The 21,472-nt window shown below is 35.0% G+C and overlaps 1 protein-coding gene across 4 annotated transcripts in view; it reads left to right on the top strand.

Moving 5' to 3' along the window:
* The window catches only part of NEMF (nuclear export mediator factor), a 69,271-nt gene that overhangs the window by 8,799 nt on the left and 39,000 nt on the right, over positions 1–21,472 (top strand). For all 4 annotated transcript variants that reach the window (XM_090270086.1, XM_090270087.1, XM_090270088.1 and 1 more), the window contains exons 5-15: positions 11,664–11,812; positions 13,321–13,388; positions 14,305–14,391; positions 15,554–15,627; positions 16,693–16,763; positions 16,852–16,927; positions 17,282–17,344; positions 19,353–19,430; positions 19,518–19,726; positions 19,975–20,166; positions 20,562–20,625. In XM_090270086.1, the coding sequence (XP_090126212.1) occupies positions 11,664–11,812; positions 13,321–13,388; positions 14,305–14,391; positions 15,554–15,627; positions 16,693–16,763; positions 16,852–16,927; positions 17,282–17,344; positions 19,353–19,430; positions 19,518–19,726; positions 19,975–20,166; positions 20,562–20,625 (1,131 nt within the window). The remainder of the gene's footprint in view (positions 1–11,663; positions 11,813–13,320; positions 13,389–14,304; positions 14,392–15,553; positions 15,628–16,692; positions 16,764–16,851; positions 16,928–17,281; positions 17,345–19,352; positions 19,431–19,517; positions 19,727–19,974; positions 20,167–20,561; positions 20,626–21,472) is intronic.

Below are 21,472 nucleotides of genomic sequence, written 5' to 3' on the forward strand. Positions count from 1 at the left end.
GAAATGGAAAACTTGTTTGAAAAAATAATGAAAGAAAATTTCCCTAATTTGGTGAAGGAAATAGACATACAAGTCTAGGAATCACAGAGAGTCACGGATAAGATGGACACAAAGAGGACCACAGCAAGACACATCATTAAAATACCAAAGGCTAAAGATAAAGAGAGAATCTTAAAAGCAGCAAGAGAAAGAGAGTTACTTTAAAAGGAGTTCTCATAAGACTATTAGCTGATTTCTCAAATTTTGTAGGCAAGAAGGGACTGGCAAGAAGTATTCAAAGTGATGACAAGCAAGGGCCTACAGCCAAAATTATTCTATCCAGCAAAGCTATCATTTAGAATGGAAGGGCAGCTGAAGTGCTTCCCAGACATGGTAAAGCTAAAGGAGTTCATCATCACTAAACCATTATTGTATGCAATGTTAAAGTGACTTAATTTAAGAGAAAAGATCAGAACTATAAACAGTAAAATGACAATAAACTTAAAATTACCAACAATTGAACCTAAAAAAACTAAGCCCACAAGCAGATCAGAAACAGAGTCATAGATACGGAGATCATTTGGAGGGTTCAGTTGGCAAGGGAAGTGGGAGATTGGGAGAAAATGTGCAGAGATTAAGAAGTAAAATTGGTAAGTACAGGATAGACAAGGGGATGTTAAGAACAGTATAGGAAATGGAGAAGCCAAAGAACTTATATGCACGACCCATGGACATGAATTAAGGGGGGTAATTGCCAGAGGAAATGGTGGGTACCAGTTGGAGAGGGGCAAAAGGGAAAAAATTGGGACAACTAATAGCATAATCAATAAAATGCATTTAAAAAGAAATGCTAGGCAGTTTTTAAAAATAATCATGTTGAGGTAAGTTTTTTTTAATGAATTTTTTACAGCATGTTCATAATAATTTTTAAGCGTTTTATTAGAGGTATCACACATGATAAGTATGTCATTTAGTGAACTATCACAGGATGAACTTATCTTATTATTGACCTTAATGTGGAACAGGGGCAGGGAGGCCAACTGCTGATCCTTGCACTTGTGTAACTGTTTATGCACTTTTCTTTGCCAGTGATTCCTGGAACCATCTTTCTGCCCCCTCCCCTGCAGGCAGTGGCGGCTATAGCTGCTGCCCACCTGAGATTGTTTTTGTATGTGGTTACAGGTGGTGGTAAATTTTTTAAATTTGTATGATACCGTCTTTTAAGTTTTTTTTTAACTTTTTATTTCTGAAATAATTATAGACTCACAGGAAGTTGCAAAATAGAACAGAGAAATCTGGTGTATCCTATACTCAGTTTCCCTCCGTTGTTACATCTTACATAATTATAGTATAAAAAAGTCAGGAAATTGGTATTGGTACAATGTATGCATATTGCTCTATTTGTTTTACCACATTTGTACAATCACCACTGCACTAAAGAAAACAGAATTCTTCCATTACCACAGAGATCTTCCTTGTGATATGCATGTAACACCCACTTGTCTTCCCACCTTCCCTTCAGCCTGGCAACTACTAATCTGTTTCATCCCTCTCATGTGTCATTATAAATTGATTTTCAACAAAGAAGGCAGTCTCAGAACCTTAGTGGAAAGGACATACCAGATACTCTGAAAAAGGAATTGATAAACTACAAGCAGCCCCTTTTTGTAAAGCCTGTGAGCTTAGGAATGGTTTTTACATTTTACAGGGGCTCTAAGAAAAAGCGGCAGAGACTACATTCATCCCACAGACCCTAAATAATTTACAATCTTGCCTTTTACAGGAAAAGTTTGCTGGCCCCTGCTCAGTAAACTGATAATATCTGAGCTGATACTGCTTAGACAGATGCAGTATCAGGATACTGAGTCAGGATTTGTAAGACTCTTTAGAAGCAGGTGCTTTCATGAAAATAGAGTGCTAACCTGTGGCTGGGAGTGTACATTAATTACCCAGGACTAAATAAACTGGAAAGAATATAATTGGTTTATTTTTTTCAGAATATTGTTGGTATTATTCTTATGATTATATGATAAAGCCCTTTACCTTTCTCTCACTTTTAGTTTAGTAGGCTATACTTTTACAAAGCGACATTCTTTAAATGGTAGTTTGTTATCATTGTTCGCTTAGAATTTAGGAACAACTGCCTTTTACCAAGGTTTTTTATTTTATTTTTTTGTTTTTTGTTTTTTTTTGTTTTCCACTGCTAATGGCAATAAGTATTTTTATATAGGTTTAATAAGAATTTGTTCTTTTTCCCTGGCTGGTGTGGCTCAGTGGATTGAGGGCTGGACTGTGAACCAGAAGGCTGCCAGTTTGATTCCCAGTCAGAGCACTTGCCTGGGTTGTGGGCCAGGTCCCCAGTTGTGGGTGTGCGAGAGGCAACTGATCTCGCATATCATTGTTTCTTCCTCTCTTTGTCCCTCCCTTTGCCTCTCCCTAAAAATGAGTAAATAAAAATTAAAATAATATTTTAAAAGTTCTGTTTGAAAAAAAACATGAATTTTTTCTTTTAACCAGGATACAATTAGGCAAATTGTGCACCCAAGGTCATACCTAACAGTATCATAGTGGAGAATAGATCTTATTTAATTCAGTAAGATGCACTCATCATTCAAGAACAAAGGTTATACTTTATATGTAGAACCATTGTCCACAAAGTCTTCCTGGTCTTGTACCTATTCTGTGGCATATAGGATCCTAGCCTACAGGTCATAAGGTCACTTCCTACAGATTTGAGTGACTTTAAGTTAGGAATTTAACTACATTTATAGGAATTTACGTACATTAAAGCTACATTTGCCACTGACAAAACCGGTAGTGATAATTTCTTTTTTTTGCTTTGGCTTTCATAACTTTGAGAGCCAATAATAATTTTTATTTTTTAGAAGATTTTATTTATTTAATTTTAGAGAGCGGGGAAGGGAGGGAGAAAGAAAGGGAGAGAAACATCAATGTGTGAAAGATAGCTATCTGTTGCCTCTCCCACACTGCCAACTGGGGACCTGTCTTGCAACCCAGACATGTGCCCTATATGGGAATTGAACTGGTGACCTTTCAGTTTGCAGGCCGGCACTCCATCCATTGAGCCACATCAGCCAGGGAGCAAATAATAATTTTTAAGTCTCCAGAATAGTAGAGACTCTTGAAATTAAAACCCCAGGTTTCTAGAATTCTCCAGGAAGCAGCGATTATTATGGCTTTACTAATTGCTTAATACCATATAGCTCTACATTTGCTGACTATAGTACAAGATGGTTTATATATGTTAATTAACATTTCTTGCTGTCCCTATATAAATAAATGAGGCCAAAAAACAAGCTAGCTGTGTATATGTATGTTTAATCAAGAATAATTTTAGATACTATGATTATGAGAGGGGACTTTTAAAAATTATCCAAAATATGAAAAAAGACAAAAAGGACTAAATACCATTGTAGTATACTGCTAGAAGTTGTCTAGTAGGCACTCCTGGGGATTATTTTTTTCTCTAGGTATGTGGGTCTTTGATTTACTTTTTACTATTGATTAGGTTTCTTTACAACTCAAAAAGGGTAGACTTTAACATGTAGAAAACCGATAGCAATGCAAATAATTGTTGCCTAATAGCAATGAAAATAAACTTTTTTTAAAACAAAATCTTTATTAAGGATGTAATAGACACTCAATGCTGGGAAATACAGACCAGCAAAATAGAAGGAAATATAAGTGGTCCATAATCCCCTCACCTAAGAAAAAAAATACGCTAAAATTTTGATAGTAATTCCCCTCTTCAAGTCATAGGAACTCTGTCCTTTATGCCTACTAACTGGCCCTTTATTTTTTTTACAGTACATTTTATTGATTTTGCTATTGGAGTTGTCCCAATTTTTTCCCCTTTACACCCCTCCGCCCAGTATCCCACTTCCCTCCAGCAATCCTCCTCACCCCCTTTTAGTTCATGTCCATAGGTTGTGCATATAAGTTCTTTGGCATTGCCATTTCCTATACTATTTTTAACATCCCCCTCTTTTGTACATGCCAATTATGCTTCTTAATCCCTGCACCTTTTCCCCCATTCTGCTGATAACCCTCCATATGATCTCCATATCTATGATTCTGTTCCTGTTCTAGTAGTTTGCTTAGTTTGTTTTTTTAGATTCAGTTGTTGGTACTTGTGAGTTGTCATTTTACTATTCATAGTTTTGATCTTTTTCTTAAATAAGTCCCTTTAACATTTTATATAAGGGCTTGGTGATGGTGAACTTTAGCTTTACCTTGTGAGGGAAGCACTTTTATCTGCCCTTCCATTCTAAATGATAGCTTTTCTGGATAGAGTAATCTTGGTTGTAGGTCCTTGCTTTTCATCTCTTTGAATACCTCTTGCCAGTCCCTTCTTGCCTGCAAAGTTTCTTTTGAGAAATCAGTTGATAGTCTATGAGAACTCCTTTTTAGGTGACTTTTCTTTTCTGTTGCTGCTTTTAAGATTCTTTCTTTATCTTTAGCCTTTGGCATTTTAATTATGATGTGTCTTTGTGTGGTCCTTTTTGTGTCCATCTTGTCTGGGACTCTGTGATTCTTGGACTTGTACGTGTATTTTCTTCACCAAATTTGGGGATTTTTCTGTCATCATTTTTTCAACTAAGTTTTCATTTTCTTGCTCTTCCTTACCTCCTTCTGACATCCCTATGATTCAGGTGTTAGTACTTTTGGAGATGTCCCAGAGTCGTCTTATTCTCTCCTTGTTTTTTTGAATGCTTATTTCTTCATTCACTACTGGTTGACTGTTCAGTTCTTTCTTATGTTCCAAGTCATTGATTTGAACCCTAGCTTCCTTCCCTTCACTATTGGTGCCATGTGGATTTTTCTTTATTTCACTTAGTGTAGCCTTTGTTTCTTCCCTTACGTGTTTGCTGTACTCATTCATTTCTCCGAGCATCCTTACCACCAGTGTTTTGAACTCTACATCTGATAGGTTGGCTATCTTCTTTTCTCTTAGTTCTTTTTCCAGAGTTTTGATCTGTTCTTTTGGGCCATGCTTCTTTGTCTCCCCAATTTGGCAGCCTCCCTGTGTTTGTTTCTGTGTATTAGGTAGAGCTGCCACACCTATTAAGTTGTAAGGGGTAGAGCCTTAGGAATCCACAAGTGCACGGTGACCCATTTCACCGCTTTGTGGTGCTGTAAGTGGAGAGGGGTCAGAGAGGGAACAATGCCGCTTCCTTGGCCCTCACCCCTTTTCCAGTCACTTCACCCAGTTTCCTGTATGTGACTGGTGTCCCTCTAGCTGTTTCCCTGGTGATGGTTCCCAGAGTGGGTGGGTTTCCCTACATTCTAGGACCGTGGGGGCTCTCTAAACAAACTCTTATCCTAAGAGACTGACAGAATCTGCTGCCACGCCAATACCCACTTGTTTTCACAGCCAGAAGCAATGAGGCTTTATTTTCCCGGTGCTGGAACCACCAGCTGCGTGGTCTAGCCTTGGGTTGGGATCGCTCCCAAGCTGTCCCTCCTGGCTATTATCCACCACACGTGAATGTGGGACTGCTTTTTCCATGGGCTGCAGCCACTACCTTGCCACTGCAGCCTCGCCTCCGCCTTAACAGCATCCTCTCCGCCCGACTCCCTGTCTCCACCCCTCCTACCCATCTGGATGAATATTTCTTCTTTAAATCCTTGGTTGTCAGATCTCCATAGAGTTCGATTTTCTGGCAGTTCTGTTTTTTTTGTTTTGATATTAGTTGTAATCCTTATGGTTGTGTGAGGAGGCCAAGTGTGTCTATGTATGCCTCCATCTTGGCTGAAAGTTGCAATGAAAATTTTATTCAGTGAGATTCAGATTATATCTGACCAAAGAAAAAGATAAACCCAAAGGTTATAGTTTTATTGCCCTAAACTGACAATCTTATAATCATTCTTCACTCATCCATTCTTAAGTACTTTACTTATTTTGTTTGTCTTAGTTGCCATCTAGTTGGTTCTCTCATTAACTTGATAAGTAAATTTTTGACAGTTACACACACAAATAGTATATTGTCTTCTAGTGACCATTGTTTCTATTGAAATTAGTCAAATTAGTTGTATTGTTGCTTTGAAGGTTATCTGGACTTTTTATCTGGATGCTTTAAAAAAAATTTTCTATAAAGTTCTTTTGAACTTTTTAAAAAATACATATTTTCTATGTTAGCTTTTATTATTATTATTTTTTAGATTTTATTTATTTATTTTCAGAGTGAGGGGAAGGGAGGGAGAAAGAGAGGGAAACATCAATGTGTGGTTACCTCTCACACACCCCCAACTGGGGACCTGGCATGCAACCCAGGTATGTGCCCTGACTGGGAATCGAACCAGTGACACTTGGGTCTCAGGCTGACACTCAATCCACTGAGCCACAGCAGCCAGGGCCTTTTCTTTTGAACTTTCAATTTATTAATTGATTGCTATCAGACAAGAATTTTGGAATCATTTGTAATTGCTCTGTTATGTGATACCTCTAAGTGTCTGTTTTCGTGAATATATTGGGGTAATATTGGTTAATATTAATAATTTTCAATGTACAAGATTATAATTTAATATTTGTGTATTGTATTGCATGCTCCCCATCCAATGTCTAGTTTTCCGTTACCAGAAATTTGACTTCCTTTACCCACTTTGCCCTCCCATTCCTCTCTTCTGTTGCCTGTTGTTTCCTTTGATTTAAATCACAGTGTCTTATCTGTTGACATGCCTGGTTATTTTATTGTGTGTAGGAATTGAGGAAAAATAGTAGATATACTCTGAGACCCAGAATGATGTTGTCTTCTTTTAAAGATGATATTTGTTTGCTTTTGACAACAGTAGCTAAGGGCTCAAGTAATCCCAGGTTACCTTACTTCAATCGGGAATTGAATTGGTTAGAAGTTGGCCCTGAGAAAGCTGGTATATTTCCATTTCACCCTCTTCTCTGGGATGTGTACTTTTGGGGTCACTATTCACAGCTGGACTTACAGGTATAACTTTCCTCCCACCCCAGGACTTTTCACTTGCCTTGAACTTCAATTTTTATTCCCCTTACTTGTCCTGTGAGTCTGTCAAAATTTATGCTCTGCTTCCCAGCCTGTCAGTTGCTTATCATTAGACAAATGATCCTAGAGGAAGAGTAGCCCCAAATGTGGAACTCACCTTCCTGGGTTCTCGTCTCCTAGATTTTGGTTCTGTAAATGTTTACTGCCTAGTTTGCGTTTATTTTATTTCTTAAAAAGACATGATTTGTGTATTCAGTTTTTCTACTTTAAAGTAGGACAGTGGTTGGGATTATCTAGGCTACCATTTAAATTAAATATGTTTATACAAGTAGTACATACATGAATATATTCTCACTATATAGAGAATTACATAGAATTAAAATTGAAGGTCTTACTACTCCTAGCTCAAACCAATTCCTCATACCAATGTAATGGGTTTAGTGTCCTGTTTATGGTCCCTTTCTCTGCCCCACCCTACTCCCCCATCAAAAGAAAAAAACTTTTTTCATTTGGGGTTTAAAATCTCTAGAATGAACTAATTGCAGGCATGCCTTAGGTTTAGGTAATACAGTAGTTCCCCCTTATCTACGGTTTTGCGTTCCTTGGTTTCTGTTATCCATGGTCTGGTCTAAAAATAGTAAATGGAAAATTCCAGAAATAATTTGTAAGTTTAAATTGCAGACCCTTCTGAATAGCATGATGAAATCTTGTGCGCTGTCCCACTCCATCATCTCCTCCCTCCCAATGTGAATCATCCCTTTGTCCCAGGTATCCATGCTGTGTATGTAGCCATCTCTGTTGTCATATTGATTGTCCTGTATTGCAGCACTTGTGTTCAAGTACCTTATTTTACTTAATAATGGCCCCAAAGCACAATAGTAGCCGATGCTGACAATTCAAATATGCCGAAGGGAAGTCTTAAAAGTGCTTCCTTTAACTGAAAGGTGTGTGTGTATAAGTAGAAACAGCATACGTGGGGTACAGTACTACCCAAAGTTTCAGGCATCCACTGAATGTCTTGGTACTTATCCCCTACAGATAAGTGGGGGGACTACTCTATGATTGCGCCCTAAATTTAGGCTTCTATGTCAGGCATGGGCCTTTTTGTGTATTTTTCCTCTTTCAATTTAAACTTGGCATTTAATGATATCTAAAAATTCTTTCCATAGCATGAATTTGTGTAGTATTTTATTTTAAAAACCTAAACTACCATTTTTATTTTGTAATAATTTTAGTTATACAAAAGTTGTGAAGATAAACAGTAAGTTCCTTTACACCCTTCATTTAGTATTTCTTAATCTTTACATCTTACATAACCATGGTACATTTGTCAAAACTAAGAAATTAACGTTGGTACATTACTATTAATTACACTACAGACTTTATTTGGCCTTCACCAGTTTTTCTACTTATATCCTTTTTCTGTTCCAGAATTGAATCCAAGATACCCCATTGCATTTAAGATCTTTCTATTTTTAAGACTCTGAGCAATTGGCATGCTTACTTGCCAGTAGGCTCCAGGGCTCCAGTATAGTGATGAGTTCGGAATAGATATTAAGGATTCATATATGACAGTATGTGCTTGGGAATTTTCAGTATTCACTGTGATATCAAAAGAAGTAGCTCTTCCCTCGGCCTATACCAGGATTTGATCTTCTAGCCTTCATGTCTGGAATTTTGATGTATGGTTTATCTTGATTTGAGCAGGCAGTGGGTAAAAAGGCTGTTGTTACTCAAATTCATTGAAGAAAGGCAGTTTATTAATTTGTAATAAGAAGGTTCGAGTAGGAAAGACTCTGGAGAAAGTAAGTTAAGATCTGAAAGTATTTTATTGTGTACTTAGTCAAGCACAGTATTTCCCAAAATATGTTCCTCGGACAACACTTCTATAAGATAAGGGGTGTGCCTAGAAAAATGAGTCCCACAGTTGTAAAAGTTTGAGGAACATTGAGAGTAAGGTAAAAATTTAACTCTAGAACTTACCTCTGCAGAAATTTATTTATTTATTTATTTTTAATGGGGTAGGGGGAGCCACTTACAGAATAACTTGGGGAAATCTTGGTTTAAGGAAGCCCTTTCAGAGAAATAACTGTCTTCCTGGAATCTTCCAGATGTTCTGGATAGCTGCACAATTTGATTCAGCAAACAGTTACTGAGCACATTCTACGTGCCAGGTTCTATGGCCAGGTCTTTTTCAAGTCACATCTTCCAGTACAAGACACTGTATGGACTTTCATCCCAACCCTTTGTTTTCCTTCTCCAAGTAACTTTTTTGTTAAGTTAAATAAATGCATGGTTGCTTTGAAGTTAGATCCTTTAGCACTTCTCAGCACCTAGTAACTTCTGGTTATCTTTATCTTAAGGTGAGTGGTGTTCCCCTCTCTTGAAGCCATTTATCTTGCAACTTGTAATTCCTAAGAGATTGGGGCTACTTTTTTCATCTTCTATGACCAACTTCTAAGTAGTTACTAAGGCATTTGTGACTATTTTCATGGATGCTTCTTTTAATTATATACTGACCCCTATCCTCACTGTAATATATTTGAAAGGTTGTATTCTTTGTGCAGTTTTATTTTAATTCGATTTTCCCCCCTTTTTTGTTGAAAAGATTATGTAACAATATTAAATTTGAAAAAGTCTTTTTAATCCTAACTCTTTAATAAATGTTTTCATTTTTCCCTGCATTTGCCTTCTGCTTTCTAGGATGCAGAATGTTTTTGCCTTGCTATTTTTTTTTCCTAACATGGCAAACAATTTTCTATGTTTCTTTTTTACATAGTCTTCATAAGTTAACAGTTTTTAAGTATGTTATATATCATAATTTAAGTTTTCTCAATTTTTACACTTAGGCTGTTTTCATTTTTTTCTATTAAATAAAACTATCTTTAAGCGTATAGTTTTTGGTTTTATTGAGTTATTACATTGGGCTACATTATCAAGTGTGGAATTACATGGACAAAGGGTATCACTATCTTTATTGATTTTTGCCACATAACTACTCCTATTCAAACACAGTGGAAATGAAAGTATACAGGCATACTTCATTTTATTGTGCCTTGTTTTTTTGCACTTGGCTTTATAATGCTTCAGAGATAACTACGTTTTTTGCACCTGAAAGCATGACCTTCATCAGCAAACAGACTATAATTCACTTTATTGTGATACTTGATTGTAATGGTCTGTGTCTGAATCAGAAGTATTGCTTGGCTTCTGAAACATAGGAATATATCTGTTATGTTTTTCTTAATAAGACTGTAGACATGCCTCATGAAAGTGCAACAGGAAGTTCAGCTTGTGGTCATCAAGGTCAAATGCTTTCTGTAATTTCATTTCTGTAAATTTGATTAGGTTTTTAAGAAGCTATATATTTTTTTCTTTTTAAGTATATATTGATTATGTTGTTACAGTATCACAATTCCCTTCCCCTTTTCTCCCCTCTGCCCAGTACCCGCCTTCCCTCCAGTAATCCCACCCCCCTTAGTTCAAGTCCATGGGATGTGCATATAAGTTCTTTGGCTTCACGGTTTCCTATTTATTCATAACTTCCCTATGTCTGTTTTGTACCAACCAATTATGCTGCTTAATACCTGCACCATTTCCCCATTTCTCCCCCTTCTCCCTCCCAGCTGATAATCCTCCAAATGATCCCCATACCTATGATTCTGTTCCTATTCTGCTTTGCTTAGTTGGATTTTGTTTTTATTTTTTAGATTCAGTTGTTGATAGTTGTGAGCTTGTTGTCATTTTAATGTTCATAGTTTTGATTTTCTTTTCCTTAAGTAAGTCCCTTTGGCATTTCATATAATAATAGTTGGGTGATGATGAGTTCCTTAAGTTTTACCCTGTCTGGCTAGCACTTTATCTGCCCTTCCATTCCAAACGATGGCTTTGCTTAATAGAGTAATCTTGGTTGTAAGTCCTTGCTTTTCATTACCTTGAATACTTCTTGCCAGTCCCTTGTTTCCTGCAAAGTTTCTTTTGAGAAATCAGCTGAGAGTCTTATAGTCACCCCTTTGTTGGTAACTCTGCTTTTCTCTTGCTGCTTTTAAGATTCTCTCTTTATCTTTAACCTTTCACATTTTAATTATGATGTGTCTTGGTGTGGTCCTTTTTGGGTCTAGCTTGTTTGGGACTCTCTTTGCTTCCTGGACTTCTATGTCTTATTTCCTTCGCCAAATTTGGGGAGTTTTTCTTCATTATTTTCTCACATAAGTTTTCAATTTCTTGTTCTTCCTCTTCTCCTTCTGGCACCGCTATGCTTCAGATGTTTGCACATTTAAAGTTGTCCCAGAGGTTCCTAAATCTCTCCTCATTTTTTTCAATTCTTGTTTCCTCATTCTGTACTGGTTGACTGTTTTTTACTTCCTTGTTTTCCAAATCATTAATTTGAACCCCAGTTTCCTTCCCTTCGTTTCATTTAGCATAACTTTCACTTCTTCCCTTATGCATTTGCCATACTTAAGTCTGAGCATCTTTATTACCAGTGTTTTGAATTCTGCATCTGTTAGGTTGGCTATCTCCTTGTTGCTTAGTTCTCCAGGTGGAACCTTGATCCATTCCCCCTTTTGGGCCATACTTTTCTGTCTCTTCAACTTGACAGGCTCCTGTGTTTGTTTGCCTCTGTGTCTTAGGTAATATATTTTCTTAATCTTTAAGTTTCAACAATGTTTTGGGAAAAGCATAAAATTACATTTTATTCTATTACAGGGGAACATCGTTCTTACAGATTATGAGTATCTAATTTTAAATATCCTAAGATTTCGAACTGATGAGTCAGATGATGTTAAATTTGCTGTTCGTGAACGCTATCCAGTTGATCATGCGAGACCTGTTGAACCTTTGCCTACCTTGGAAAGGTAACATGTTTTGTTTATAAACTCATTTCCTGTTGTATAAATAGGTAAAGTAGGTCACATATGAAAGAACTGTCATAAGAAAATATTTTGTTTACTTGCATAAATAAATAAATTTGGACTGCATGAACTACATAAATGCATGTAAGCAATTAAGCCACATTTGGGAGTAGTGTGAGAATCGCTCAACAATAAAACACCGGCACATAGGAATTAAGCAATAAATGAGGCGTTTTGTTTATTCATGGGTCTGCAGAGCTGGGCACACAGCCAGGGGCATGTGCACCAAAGCAGACAAAGCAAACTGGTTTTATCCTAATGCGAGTAGCCCCCCTGTCCCCCCTTCTTTCTTCTCCCCCATTTCTTCATTTGCTGGATAATCCAGAGTTACAATCTCACATGATAAACTAAGGGTAATGTGGTTTATAGGTCTGTCTCCAGCTCTACCTTGAAGTTTGCCTAATGTGTTTGCTGAGTTGTCTAGCTACATTTTCCATTTCCCTGTGTTTGATGATGAATATCTTCCCCCTTTGATCTTAGATACATTTGTGATGAGCTGCAGTATATTCTTTCCTGATTTGTATAATTATTTTCTCCCTTTGTCTTACTGTTGACTTGGAGAACAACCCCCTGACTCACAATTCAATTACAGTTGGCCTTATCTGTTAATTATTTCCTACTGGTTTGAGAATCCCTTACAGTAGCAACTGTATGTCTTTTTAATCTAAATTAATCTAAATCTAAATTATTTTAGATGTCTATGATTTCTTGGTAAAGTAAGGGGACTTATCAGCTATTCTGAGAAGACAGATGGATATCTTGCGCAGAGTACAAAAAGAGATAGAAATTGTGGTTTAGCTAAGAAAAGGGAGCAGGGTGGTGGGATATGTTGCTAATTGTAGCTGTACTCTTCTAGCTGAAGGTTTTGCTGACCAATAAGCTATAGCAGTGGTTCTCAAAGTTTTGCATGCATTAGAGTCACCTGGAGGGCTTGATAAAACAGATTTCTAAATCAGTAGCTCTGGTGCAGGGCCCAGGAATTTACATTTCTAACAAGTTCACAGGTGTTTTTGACGCTGCTTATCTGGGCCTACAAAAGCCCAGGGCATCCTGGGTTCTTATTAAATACTTAATTAGATAAAGCCAGTTCAGGTGTTAAGATATATCTGCAGGCCTTACAAACATTTAACTGTAATATAAAAATGTCTCTTTCATATTATATATGGGCACATTGATGATGAGCAATATGACTTAGTTGAAAAAGTATTGATTTTTCTTAGAAAACCTGGTTTTAGGTTCCAGTGTGCTGTTTTAAGAACTTACTAACCTTGAATAAATTTAATTTTATGACCCTACATTTTCTTACCTACAAAGTGAATTAACTCCTCTTACATTTTATAATATTTGAAGGTCAGACGAATTGATACATATGGAAATATTGTGAATATAAATACTACTGTAAGGTTTATTAAATATAAGATAGTAAGAGGTGTGTCAATTTTGTTTTACAGACTGTCTGAAATAATAACCAGTGCACCTAAGGGTGAACTACTGAAGAGAGTTCTTAATCCATTGCTTCGTGAGTAATCCTACATAGAACAGTGAAATGTTTGCAAGATGGTATAGTTTTCAGGAATATATTTATATCTTGTAGTTCTAGTAGAAAATTAGAACGTCTAGATAACTTTTGAAAGGAGTTTAAAATGATCTTTTAAGTATTTGTTATACCATAGGGAGTTTGACCTTTTATCTGTTAGATTTTATTTAAAAATAATACAGTTGTTTTAACTAATAATATGTTATTTAGCACTTTAAGGATAGCTGTAGTATTCTAAGAAATCTTTATTTCCCCAGCTTGAATATTCGGTTTAATAAACACTTAGGGTTTGGTTTTGTTTTGTTTTTTATATTAGTGGGTCTCAGGGCATCCCAGGATGCCAGGTACTTTTGATAACAAGGGTAAATAAAATTCAATAATTTTTATGCTTGAGAAAATCATCACTTCTCCCTATAATAAGGAATCTGAAAAGGACATATGAGCAGGCAGGTACCCTTAATTACTGAGCATTAGGGAGTTATTCTTTATCTCTTATGAAATTAGAATGTATTAAAAAGTTATCTTTAGAACTTTCCAACTATTGGTATAACATACATAAAATTTGTAAGTTTGGGTTTTTCTTTTTTATTAATGTGGTATATTACATTAACTGATTTTTGGATGCTAAATCAGCCTCGCGTATTCCTAATTTATGATCCTTTTTTATATATGGCTAAATTTCATTAAATTCCTACTGCACTGACATCTACAGTTTTATTGTAGTCTCAAATTTTAAGTACTTGAATTGACATTTCTAATAAGATTTCAAAATAAGTAAACTAATTGTTATTTGCACTGGCTACTGTTATTGAGTAGATCATTTATATTGAATATAAATTTATATTTTGAGGGTTAAATTTTATGGGAAAATACTAAAAATAATACTCTTTTTTTATAGCCTATGGACCAGCTCTCATTGAACACTGTCTTATAGAAAATGGATTCTCTGGCAATGTCAAAGTGGATGAAAAATTTAAAAGTAAAGGTATGTCTGTATGGTACAAGTTTTGTTCATTTTGATTTATTTCCTTTTGTAAAATTGTGAAAATCATTTCTGGGAAAGTAATAGTGATCAGATAGTTCTAGACTTAAAAGCATTTGACCTATGAATGTTCTATCCATGTGATATTTTTACTGACTTCCTACTCTAAAGTGGTGTTTTATCCCTAGTTACATGTAGTTCAGTCTTTTAACCTACCTTATTACCTCTCAACTTTAGAATATTCTCCCTCCCTCCCCCTAAATTTTTGAATTGGTTACTGGCCTTGGAACACTCTTTGATACATGACTTGAATGAGTTGAATTATTCACCTTCTGCTCAGAACCTGGAGTGTGGCTATATGATAAGTTAGGCTTTTGTAACTAAGTAAGGAAACCTAACTTAACTGCCAGATTAGGATAATAAAAAAATTAGAGGAAGTATAAGGAAAATGGAATATTTGGTCTTTCACAAGTCTTTATCTTTAGATTTTTGTGTACAATTAGGAAAATCATTCTTGATGTTTATGTTTTAGGGGCTATATATAATTTTTTAAGTTTTAGGGATAATTTTTATGCTGTAATTTTTTGTGTGTTTAAAAATACAAAGTGAATGGCTTATTTTCTGAAGTATACTAATTCTGTGTAATCCTGATGAAAATGCCATCAGGTAGTATTGTTTTTACTGTTGCAGTAGGTTTTTTTTTACAAAATATTTTTTAAATAAAACGAATCTGATATTCATGTGGAATAAAAGTATCTGAAAATGTTCAGGAAAACTAGAAAACATTAGTAATGGTGGAGAATAACCTTTCCATAGATTAAAATATATTACAAAGCAATAGTAATTAAAACAGTTTTTGGAAAAGGAATAGACAAAATAAAGAATTTAGAAACAGGCCCAAGTATACATGGAAATTTAGTATATGAACAAAGTGTCTTTCAGATCATGAGGAGCAAGCTGTAATCAATAACAGCTATGGGGGCAACAGGCTGGCCAAAAACATCCTTATTTACAGATGCCGATAACAAACATAAAATAACTGTGTTTAATTTTCTCGAACACTTCTTATTTCATAAGCACCATCCTGTTCACTGCATAATTGTTTAATAATAGTTAATTGGTACTTGATTGCCACTCCTTTTTTCCTTTTTTATTCTCTTATTAGATATTGAAAAAGTACTTGTTTGTCTGCAGAAAGCAGAAGACTATATGAAAACAACATCCAACTTTAGTGGAAAGGTAACAGCACATATACTTACTGTATATTGTGGTTTTATTATTTAGATTTTTAGAATTTAAATGTTCATTGAAGATCAACATGTAAATTTTTTGTTTGTTTGGAAATTTGACATTTGTAATATGCTTATTCTAGGGTAGTTTTTAAATTTTTATTCTGCTTCCCCACCCCCCACCCCCATTTTTTCCTGCTTTTTTCCTTTTATAGAAAGTCCAGAAAAGTTAAGGAATTTGACAATATTTTTTCTTCCTTTAATTTCAGATAAAGAAGCACATTTTATTTCTTTTTTAAATATTTTATTTATTTCTTTTTTAGAGAAAGGACATGGTAGGGAGAAAGGGGAGAGAAACATCAGTAAGTGAGAGATACATTGATTGGTTGCCTCTTGCACACCCCAATTGGGCATCTGGTTCATAACCCAGGCATGTGCTCTGACTGGGAATCGAATCTGCAACCTTTTGGTTCACAGGTCAGCACTCAGTCCACTGAGCCACATCAGCCAGGGCTAAAGAAGCACATTTTAATTTGCCAGCACTTTTCAAAAATTTGGTGATTTATATCACTTAAACATGCTCTGAATTACCTCATATCTTATGTTATTTCCCCAATTCAAAGTATAACTTTACTTACCAAAAAATTCAGAGACAGTTCTGATCAATTATAGCTAAATTCAGTCCAAAAGTACCTGCCCGGTTTTTAAATGAACTAAAATCTCTTACCAACAATGTGAACTTAGAGTTTTTTTGTTCACAGCGTTTTTGGCTTTTTAAAATTGCAAAATATCTAAAAATGGGAAGAAAGCAAAATGCACATGTATAATCCTACCATTTTATCAAGTCACAAGTTTTCATTTTCTTTAGTCCTTGTTTTTTTCTTGTGCATGTGAATAAACCAATATTTTCTAATAATACTTTGAGTCTAAGAAAGCATCATTTTGAGAAGTGCTGTAATCAATAAAGTACAGTTAATAATTTATAACTAGAAAATTTTGTAAGTTAATATCAGTCAAGAAAAGTAAGTCTTTATTAATTATGGATAGAAATGAGCTTTATGTTCGGCTTTTATAGGGATATATCATTCAGAAAAGAGAAATAAAACCAAGCCTGGAAGTGGATAAACCAGCTGACGACATACTCACGTAAGCATGTAGGCATGGGTCAGTTTTTTTTGTTTTTTTAGATGTTTATTAATGTTCTTGAATGTGATATAATAAATATGTTTTACAGGTATGAAGAATTTCATCCTTTCTTATTTTCTCAACATTCTCAATGTCCATATATAGAATTTGAATCATTTGACAAGGTAGGTTTTAGATTCTGTTTTTGACCAGTTAGCATGATATGAGTTATTAATAGAAATTGGGAATATTTTGCTGTGAATCTGAGCATTATAAAACAAAGTAGTCGTAGATACAAACTGTTGGAAACATTTGTTGCTACTTTATTTCAAGATGAGGGATCAAAAATGTGAACTTAATTTGATTCTTCGTTATTTAGCTATGAGTACGTTTACGGGGGATGTGTTCAAGTTCTTTGAGTGGTGTTACAAACAAAATGGGCTCTAAAATTCTTTCTGTGCAAGTTGAAATAGAGATCATGTTGTTGTTTTTTCAACTAGTTGTTTTTTGCTTGATTGTTTTTGTTTTGTTTTGATAAGGCCGTGGATGAATTTTATTCCAAGATAGAAGGTCAGAAAATAGATTTAAAAGCTTTACAACAGGTATGGTATTATTTAAAACATTTATATTAAGCCAGCTAACCTTAGTGTGGTTTGCTGGGTGAATGATGCTCTCCTACAGGAATGGGCAGCCTTTCAAAAGTGTATGGGAATGTGCCCTGGTCTCTTGGCCTATTGATAAAGGTCCAGGGGAGGTCTCAGTGTTGAAAAGTATACCCTCTTTTGTTCCATCAGTAAATCGGGTATGCTTTAAAACAGAAACTACAGTGGGAAGATGAGGTCTGTTATTTATACCCTAGTATGATTTGCTTTATTACAGCATCCTAAAGCTTCTTAAATTTTGCTGTTAGGGAATATTGTTTTGAGAATGTTTTTAAATAGGCCAAAGGAGAGGGAAAAGTTTTTTCTATACATTTAAGTATTTTTGTTTATCATTAAACTGTTTTTTAAAAGTGTACTTTTAACTAGGCCTATAATACGCTTTGTGTGGAGATCAGACTGGTGATTGTCAGAGGGGAGTGGGATTGGGGACTGGGTGAAAGAGGTGAAGGGACGAAGTACAAAAGAGTCATAAGGATGTAAAGTACAGCATAGGAAATATATTAAATAATATCGCGATAACTATGCGTGTTACCTGGTGGATACTGGAAATACCAAGGGGACCACTTTGTAAAGTATGTGATTGTCTAATCACTATGCTGTACACCTAAAACCAATACAAAATAATATTGAAAATAAACTGTAATTGAAAATTTTAAAAATAAATTTTTAAAAGATGCATGCTTAGCCCTGGCTAGTGTTGCTCAGTGGATTGAGTGCCAGCCTGCGAACCAAAGGGTCACTGGTTCGATTCCCAGTCTGGGTACATGCCTGGGTTGGAGGCGCACAAGAGGCAACCACACATTGATGTTTCTCTCCCTCTCTTTCTCCCTCCCTTCCCCTCTCTCTAAAAATAAATAAATAAAATCTTAAAAAAATTTTTTTTAAATAATAAAAAATAAAAAGATACATGCTTTTTGTGTCTTGTGACTCCACAAGGAGGTTTTAATTATGCTGTTTTCCCAGCACATGTTACCATGTTTTGGAAACATTTGCTGAAGAAAGTTTCAGAAATTGGTTACAGTTACTCTTGATTTGAAGGGATGTGATTTTTCAAAAATATTAATAAAGCATTAAAATGTGTGTGCAGAATTTGTAATTATGCGAATCCCTGTATCCTCCCCACCTTCAGTTTTAATATAATTAACTGACAAAGCACAATTTCAAAGCAGGTGGGTCAAATTAATTAGCGTGATTGCCACATGGTGCCAGCACTTTAGCTAGTAAACAGATATTTAACACTGACATTGGATGAACCGCATGTTTTTTATGTGCATTAGAATACCCATGAATTATTTTAGTAATCATTTTGCATTATTTTAATAGTCACCAGTTTTATAATTTAAATCTTTTAATACTACATCCAGCATTCAAACATTCATTAATTGGTAGTGCTGCTACACTGTTAGAAAAATTGCCCCAAAATCAATAATCCTGAAATGTAAATTACATATGATAAAATGCTATATAGAAGGTCAAATAACTACCATGACTCTTTGTATTATTAATTTAGGAGAAATTCTGTAAAATACTAGAAATAATACTAAGAAAACTAAAGGCAACAATGAAATAGAAGCAATTTTGGTAATTTATGCTAAGAACACATTCTCCCAAATTTTACTTTTTTGTCTTAATAAAAATATGTCTTGAATTCTGCCTGTTTGAATAATGGAAAGGCTTTACGAGCACATCTTACGTACAATGTAACCTGTAATCAAAATACCTTTCTAAATAGGGAATGGGTGGCAGTTAGCCAAATTTGTTTTGGAGCATGAGAGACCCTTCAGGGCAGGGTAGACCTGGGGAGGTGGGCTCTCTGGGGAGCTTTGGCTAGGTAACAGTAACATGGAGGGGGCAAAAGGGGGGCTGGATAGTGAGTTTCAGGGGGTAAAAGAAGGTGTGGGAAATAAGAGAAACGTAATTTTTAAAAAATCTGTTTTGTCAACAAAAGGAAAAACAAGCCTTGAAGAAATTAGATAATGTCCGAAAGGATCACGAAAACAGATTAGAAGCTCTTCAGCAGGCTCAGGTATTATGTTTTGCTTTTTCAGATGCTTTTTCAAAAATGGTAACTTTAACTGACATTATAGTGAATGTTTTTGGTTTATTTTTTAAGGAAATAGATAAACTTAAAGGAGAGCTCATAGAAATGAATCTACAAATAGTTGACAGAGCCATTCAGGTTGTTCGAAGTGCTTTAGCCAACCAGATAGATTGGACAGAAATTGGGTTAATTGTGAAAGAAGCTCAAGCCCAAGGAGACCCTGTGGCAAATGCAATCAAAGAATTAAAACTACAAACAAATCATGTTACAATGCTGCTAAGGTAAGTTTCATTTTTAGTTAAGAAGTTAGTGCTTGTCTTTATTTTGCTATTTAGTTATTCACTGTATTCATTTAAAATTTTTGTTTTATTTGGAAATTTATCCTTGACAATACAGAAAATTTTAATTTATAGTAAAATAATACGAACTGTTTAAATACTGTAAACCACTTATGATTTCATCTAGTAAAATATTGAAAATAAAAGTATATCATTGTCGTTAGTGAAATACTATTGAATATTTTTAATAGAAATCCATACTTATTATCAGAGGAGGAAGATGATGATGTTGATGGTGACATCAGTGTTGAAAAAAATGAAACTGAACCACCAAAAGGAAAAAAGAAAAAGCAAAAGAATAAACAGCTGCAGAAGCCACAGAAAAATAGGCCATTACTTATTGATGTTGATCTCAGCTTATCAGCATATGCTAATGCCAAAAAGTGAGTCTTAAACATAAGAGTAAATTTTAGGTAAAATATTATCTGAAATAACTCAGGGTATAAAAGGATAAGAAATATTGTTATTTTTGCCTGTCTATGGTTGGGGTGAAAATACTTTATTTTGGTGCATCTTAAAATTATATTTATTGTAAGAAAGAATACAGAAATTACTATTTCTCAAAACAGTAATTCTCCTGGAAACTTCAAATAGCAAATCCTTTTTAAAATCTTATGTGTATTCTATAACTTGCTTTCAACATGGAACATAAAAAGCAAAGTTGCATAATGCACAAAACTTGTTCTGTATGATTTGAGAGTCTATAAAATCAGAAATAACAAATAGAAAACTAGGGAATAGAGATTTTACTTAAAATTTAAGAGAATTGTTTTTCTAGGTATTATGATCACAAGAGGTATGCTGCTAAGAAAACACAAAAGACTGTTGAAGCTGCTGAGAAGGTACTTAGTATTTCTTAGAGTGAATGTTAATTGTTTTTCTCTGCTTTAATGGTCTTAATTATTTCTTCTGTTTAAATGAGGTTTTCTAATTCAGAAATAACCTTTCAAACTTAATTTTGCTTTAAATGTATTTCCAGTATTCATTTTCTTCCCAAACCTGCTCCTCCCCAATCTCGGCCATCTCAGTAAATAGCACCTTTATTTTTCCCTTTGCTAAGATTAAAAGTGTTGGAGTCATCTTGGACTCCTTTCTCACAAACCATATACAGTATTCCCTCACTTGTCATGGGTATTACATTCTAGACCCCTCCCCCTGCAATAGGTGAAAATCCGCGAAGTAGGAACCTTACATTTATTTTAGTATATATATATATATTTTTAAGTCTTTATAAACCCTTCCCACACACTTATAAACTGTTCCCAGTCTCTTATTAACCTTTTCCACACTTCTATAAACACTACTTATGTTCTTAAACATATCCTGCACTCTTAAACCTACGTAACTTAACAACATACGTATACAGTACTGCAAAGTCCCACGATATAGCGAAAAATCCGTGATAAATAATTAAATATAATATTTTTTAAAATCCTGCAATACAGTGAGGCCGCGATAAGCGAACCATGATATAGAGAGGGACTACTGTATTATAGTAACCACCAGCAAATCCTTTTGGCTCTTCCTTTAGAGTGTAACCAGAATCTGGTCACTTCTCATTGATCCAGGTCTCCATCATGTGTCCTCACAGACTATATCACAATAGCTTCTTACTGGAGTGGTTATTCCTCTCCTACCCTTTCCCTGCTACAGTCTGTTCTCCATGCATCAGTCATAGTGATCCTTTAA

The sequence above is a fragment of the Furipterus horrens genome, unplaced genomic scaffold (assembly GCF_987537825.1).
Source record: "Furipterus horrens unplaced genomic scaffold, mFurHor1.1.pri manual_scaffold_3, whole genome shotgun sequence".
NCBI lineage: Eukaryota > Metazoa > Chordata > Mammalia > Chiroptera > Furipteridae > Furipterus > Furipterus horrens.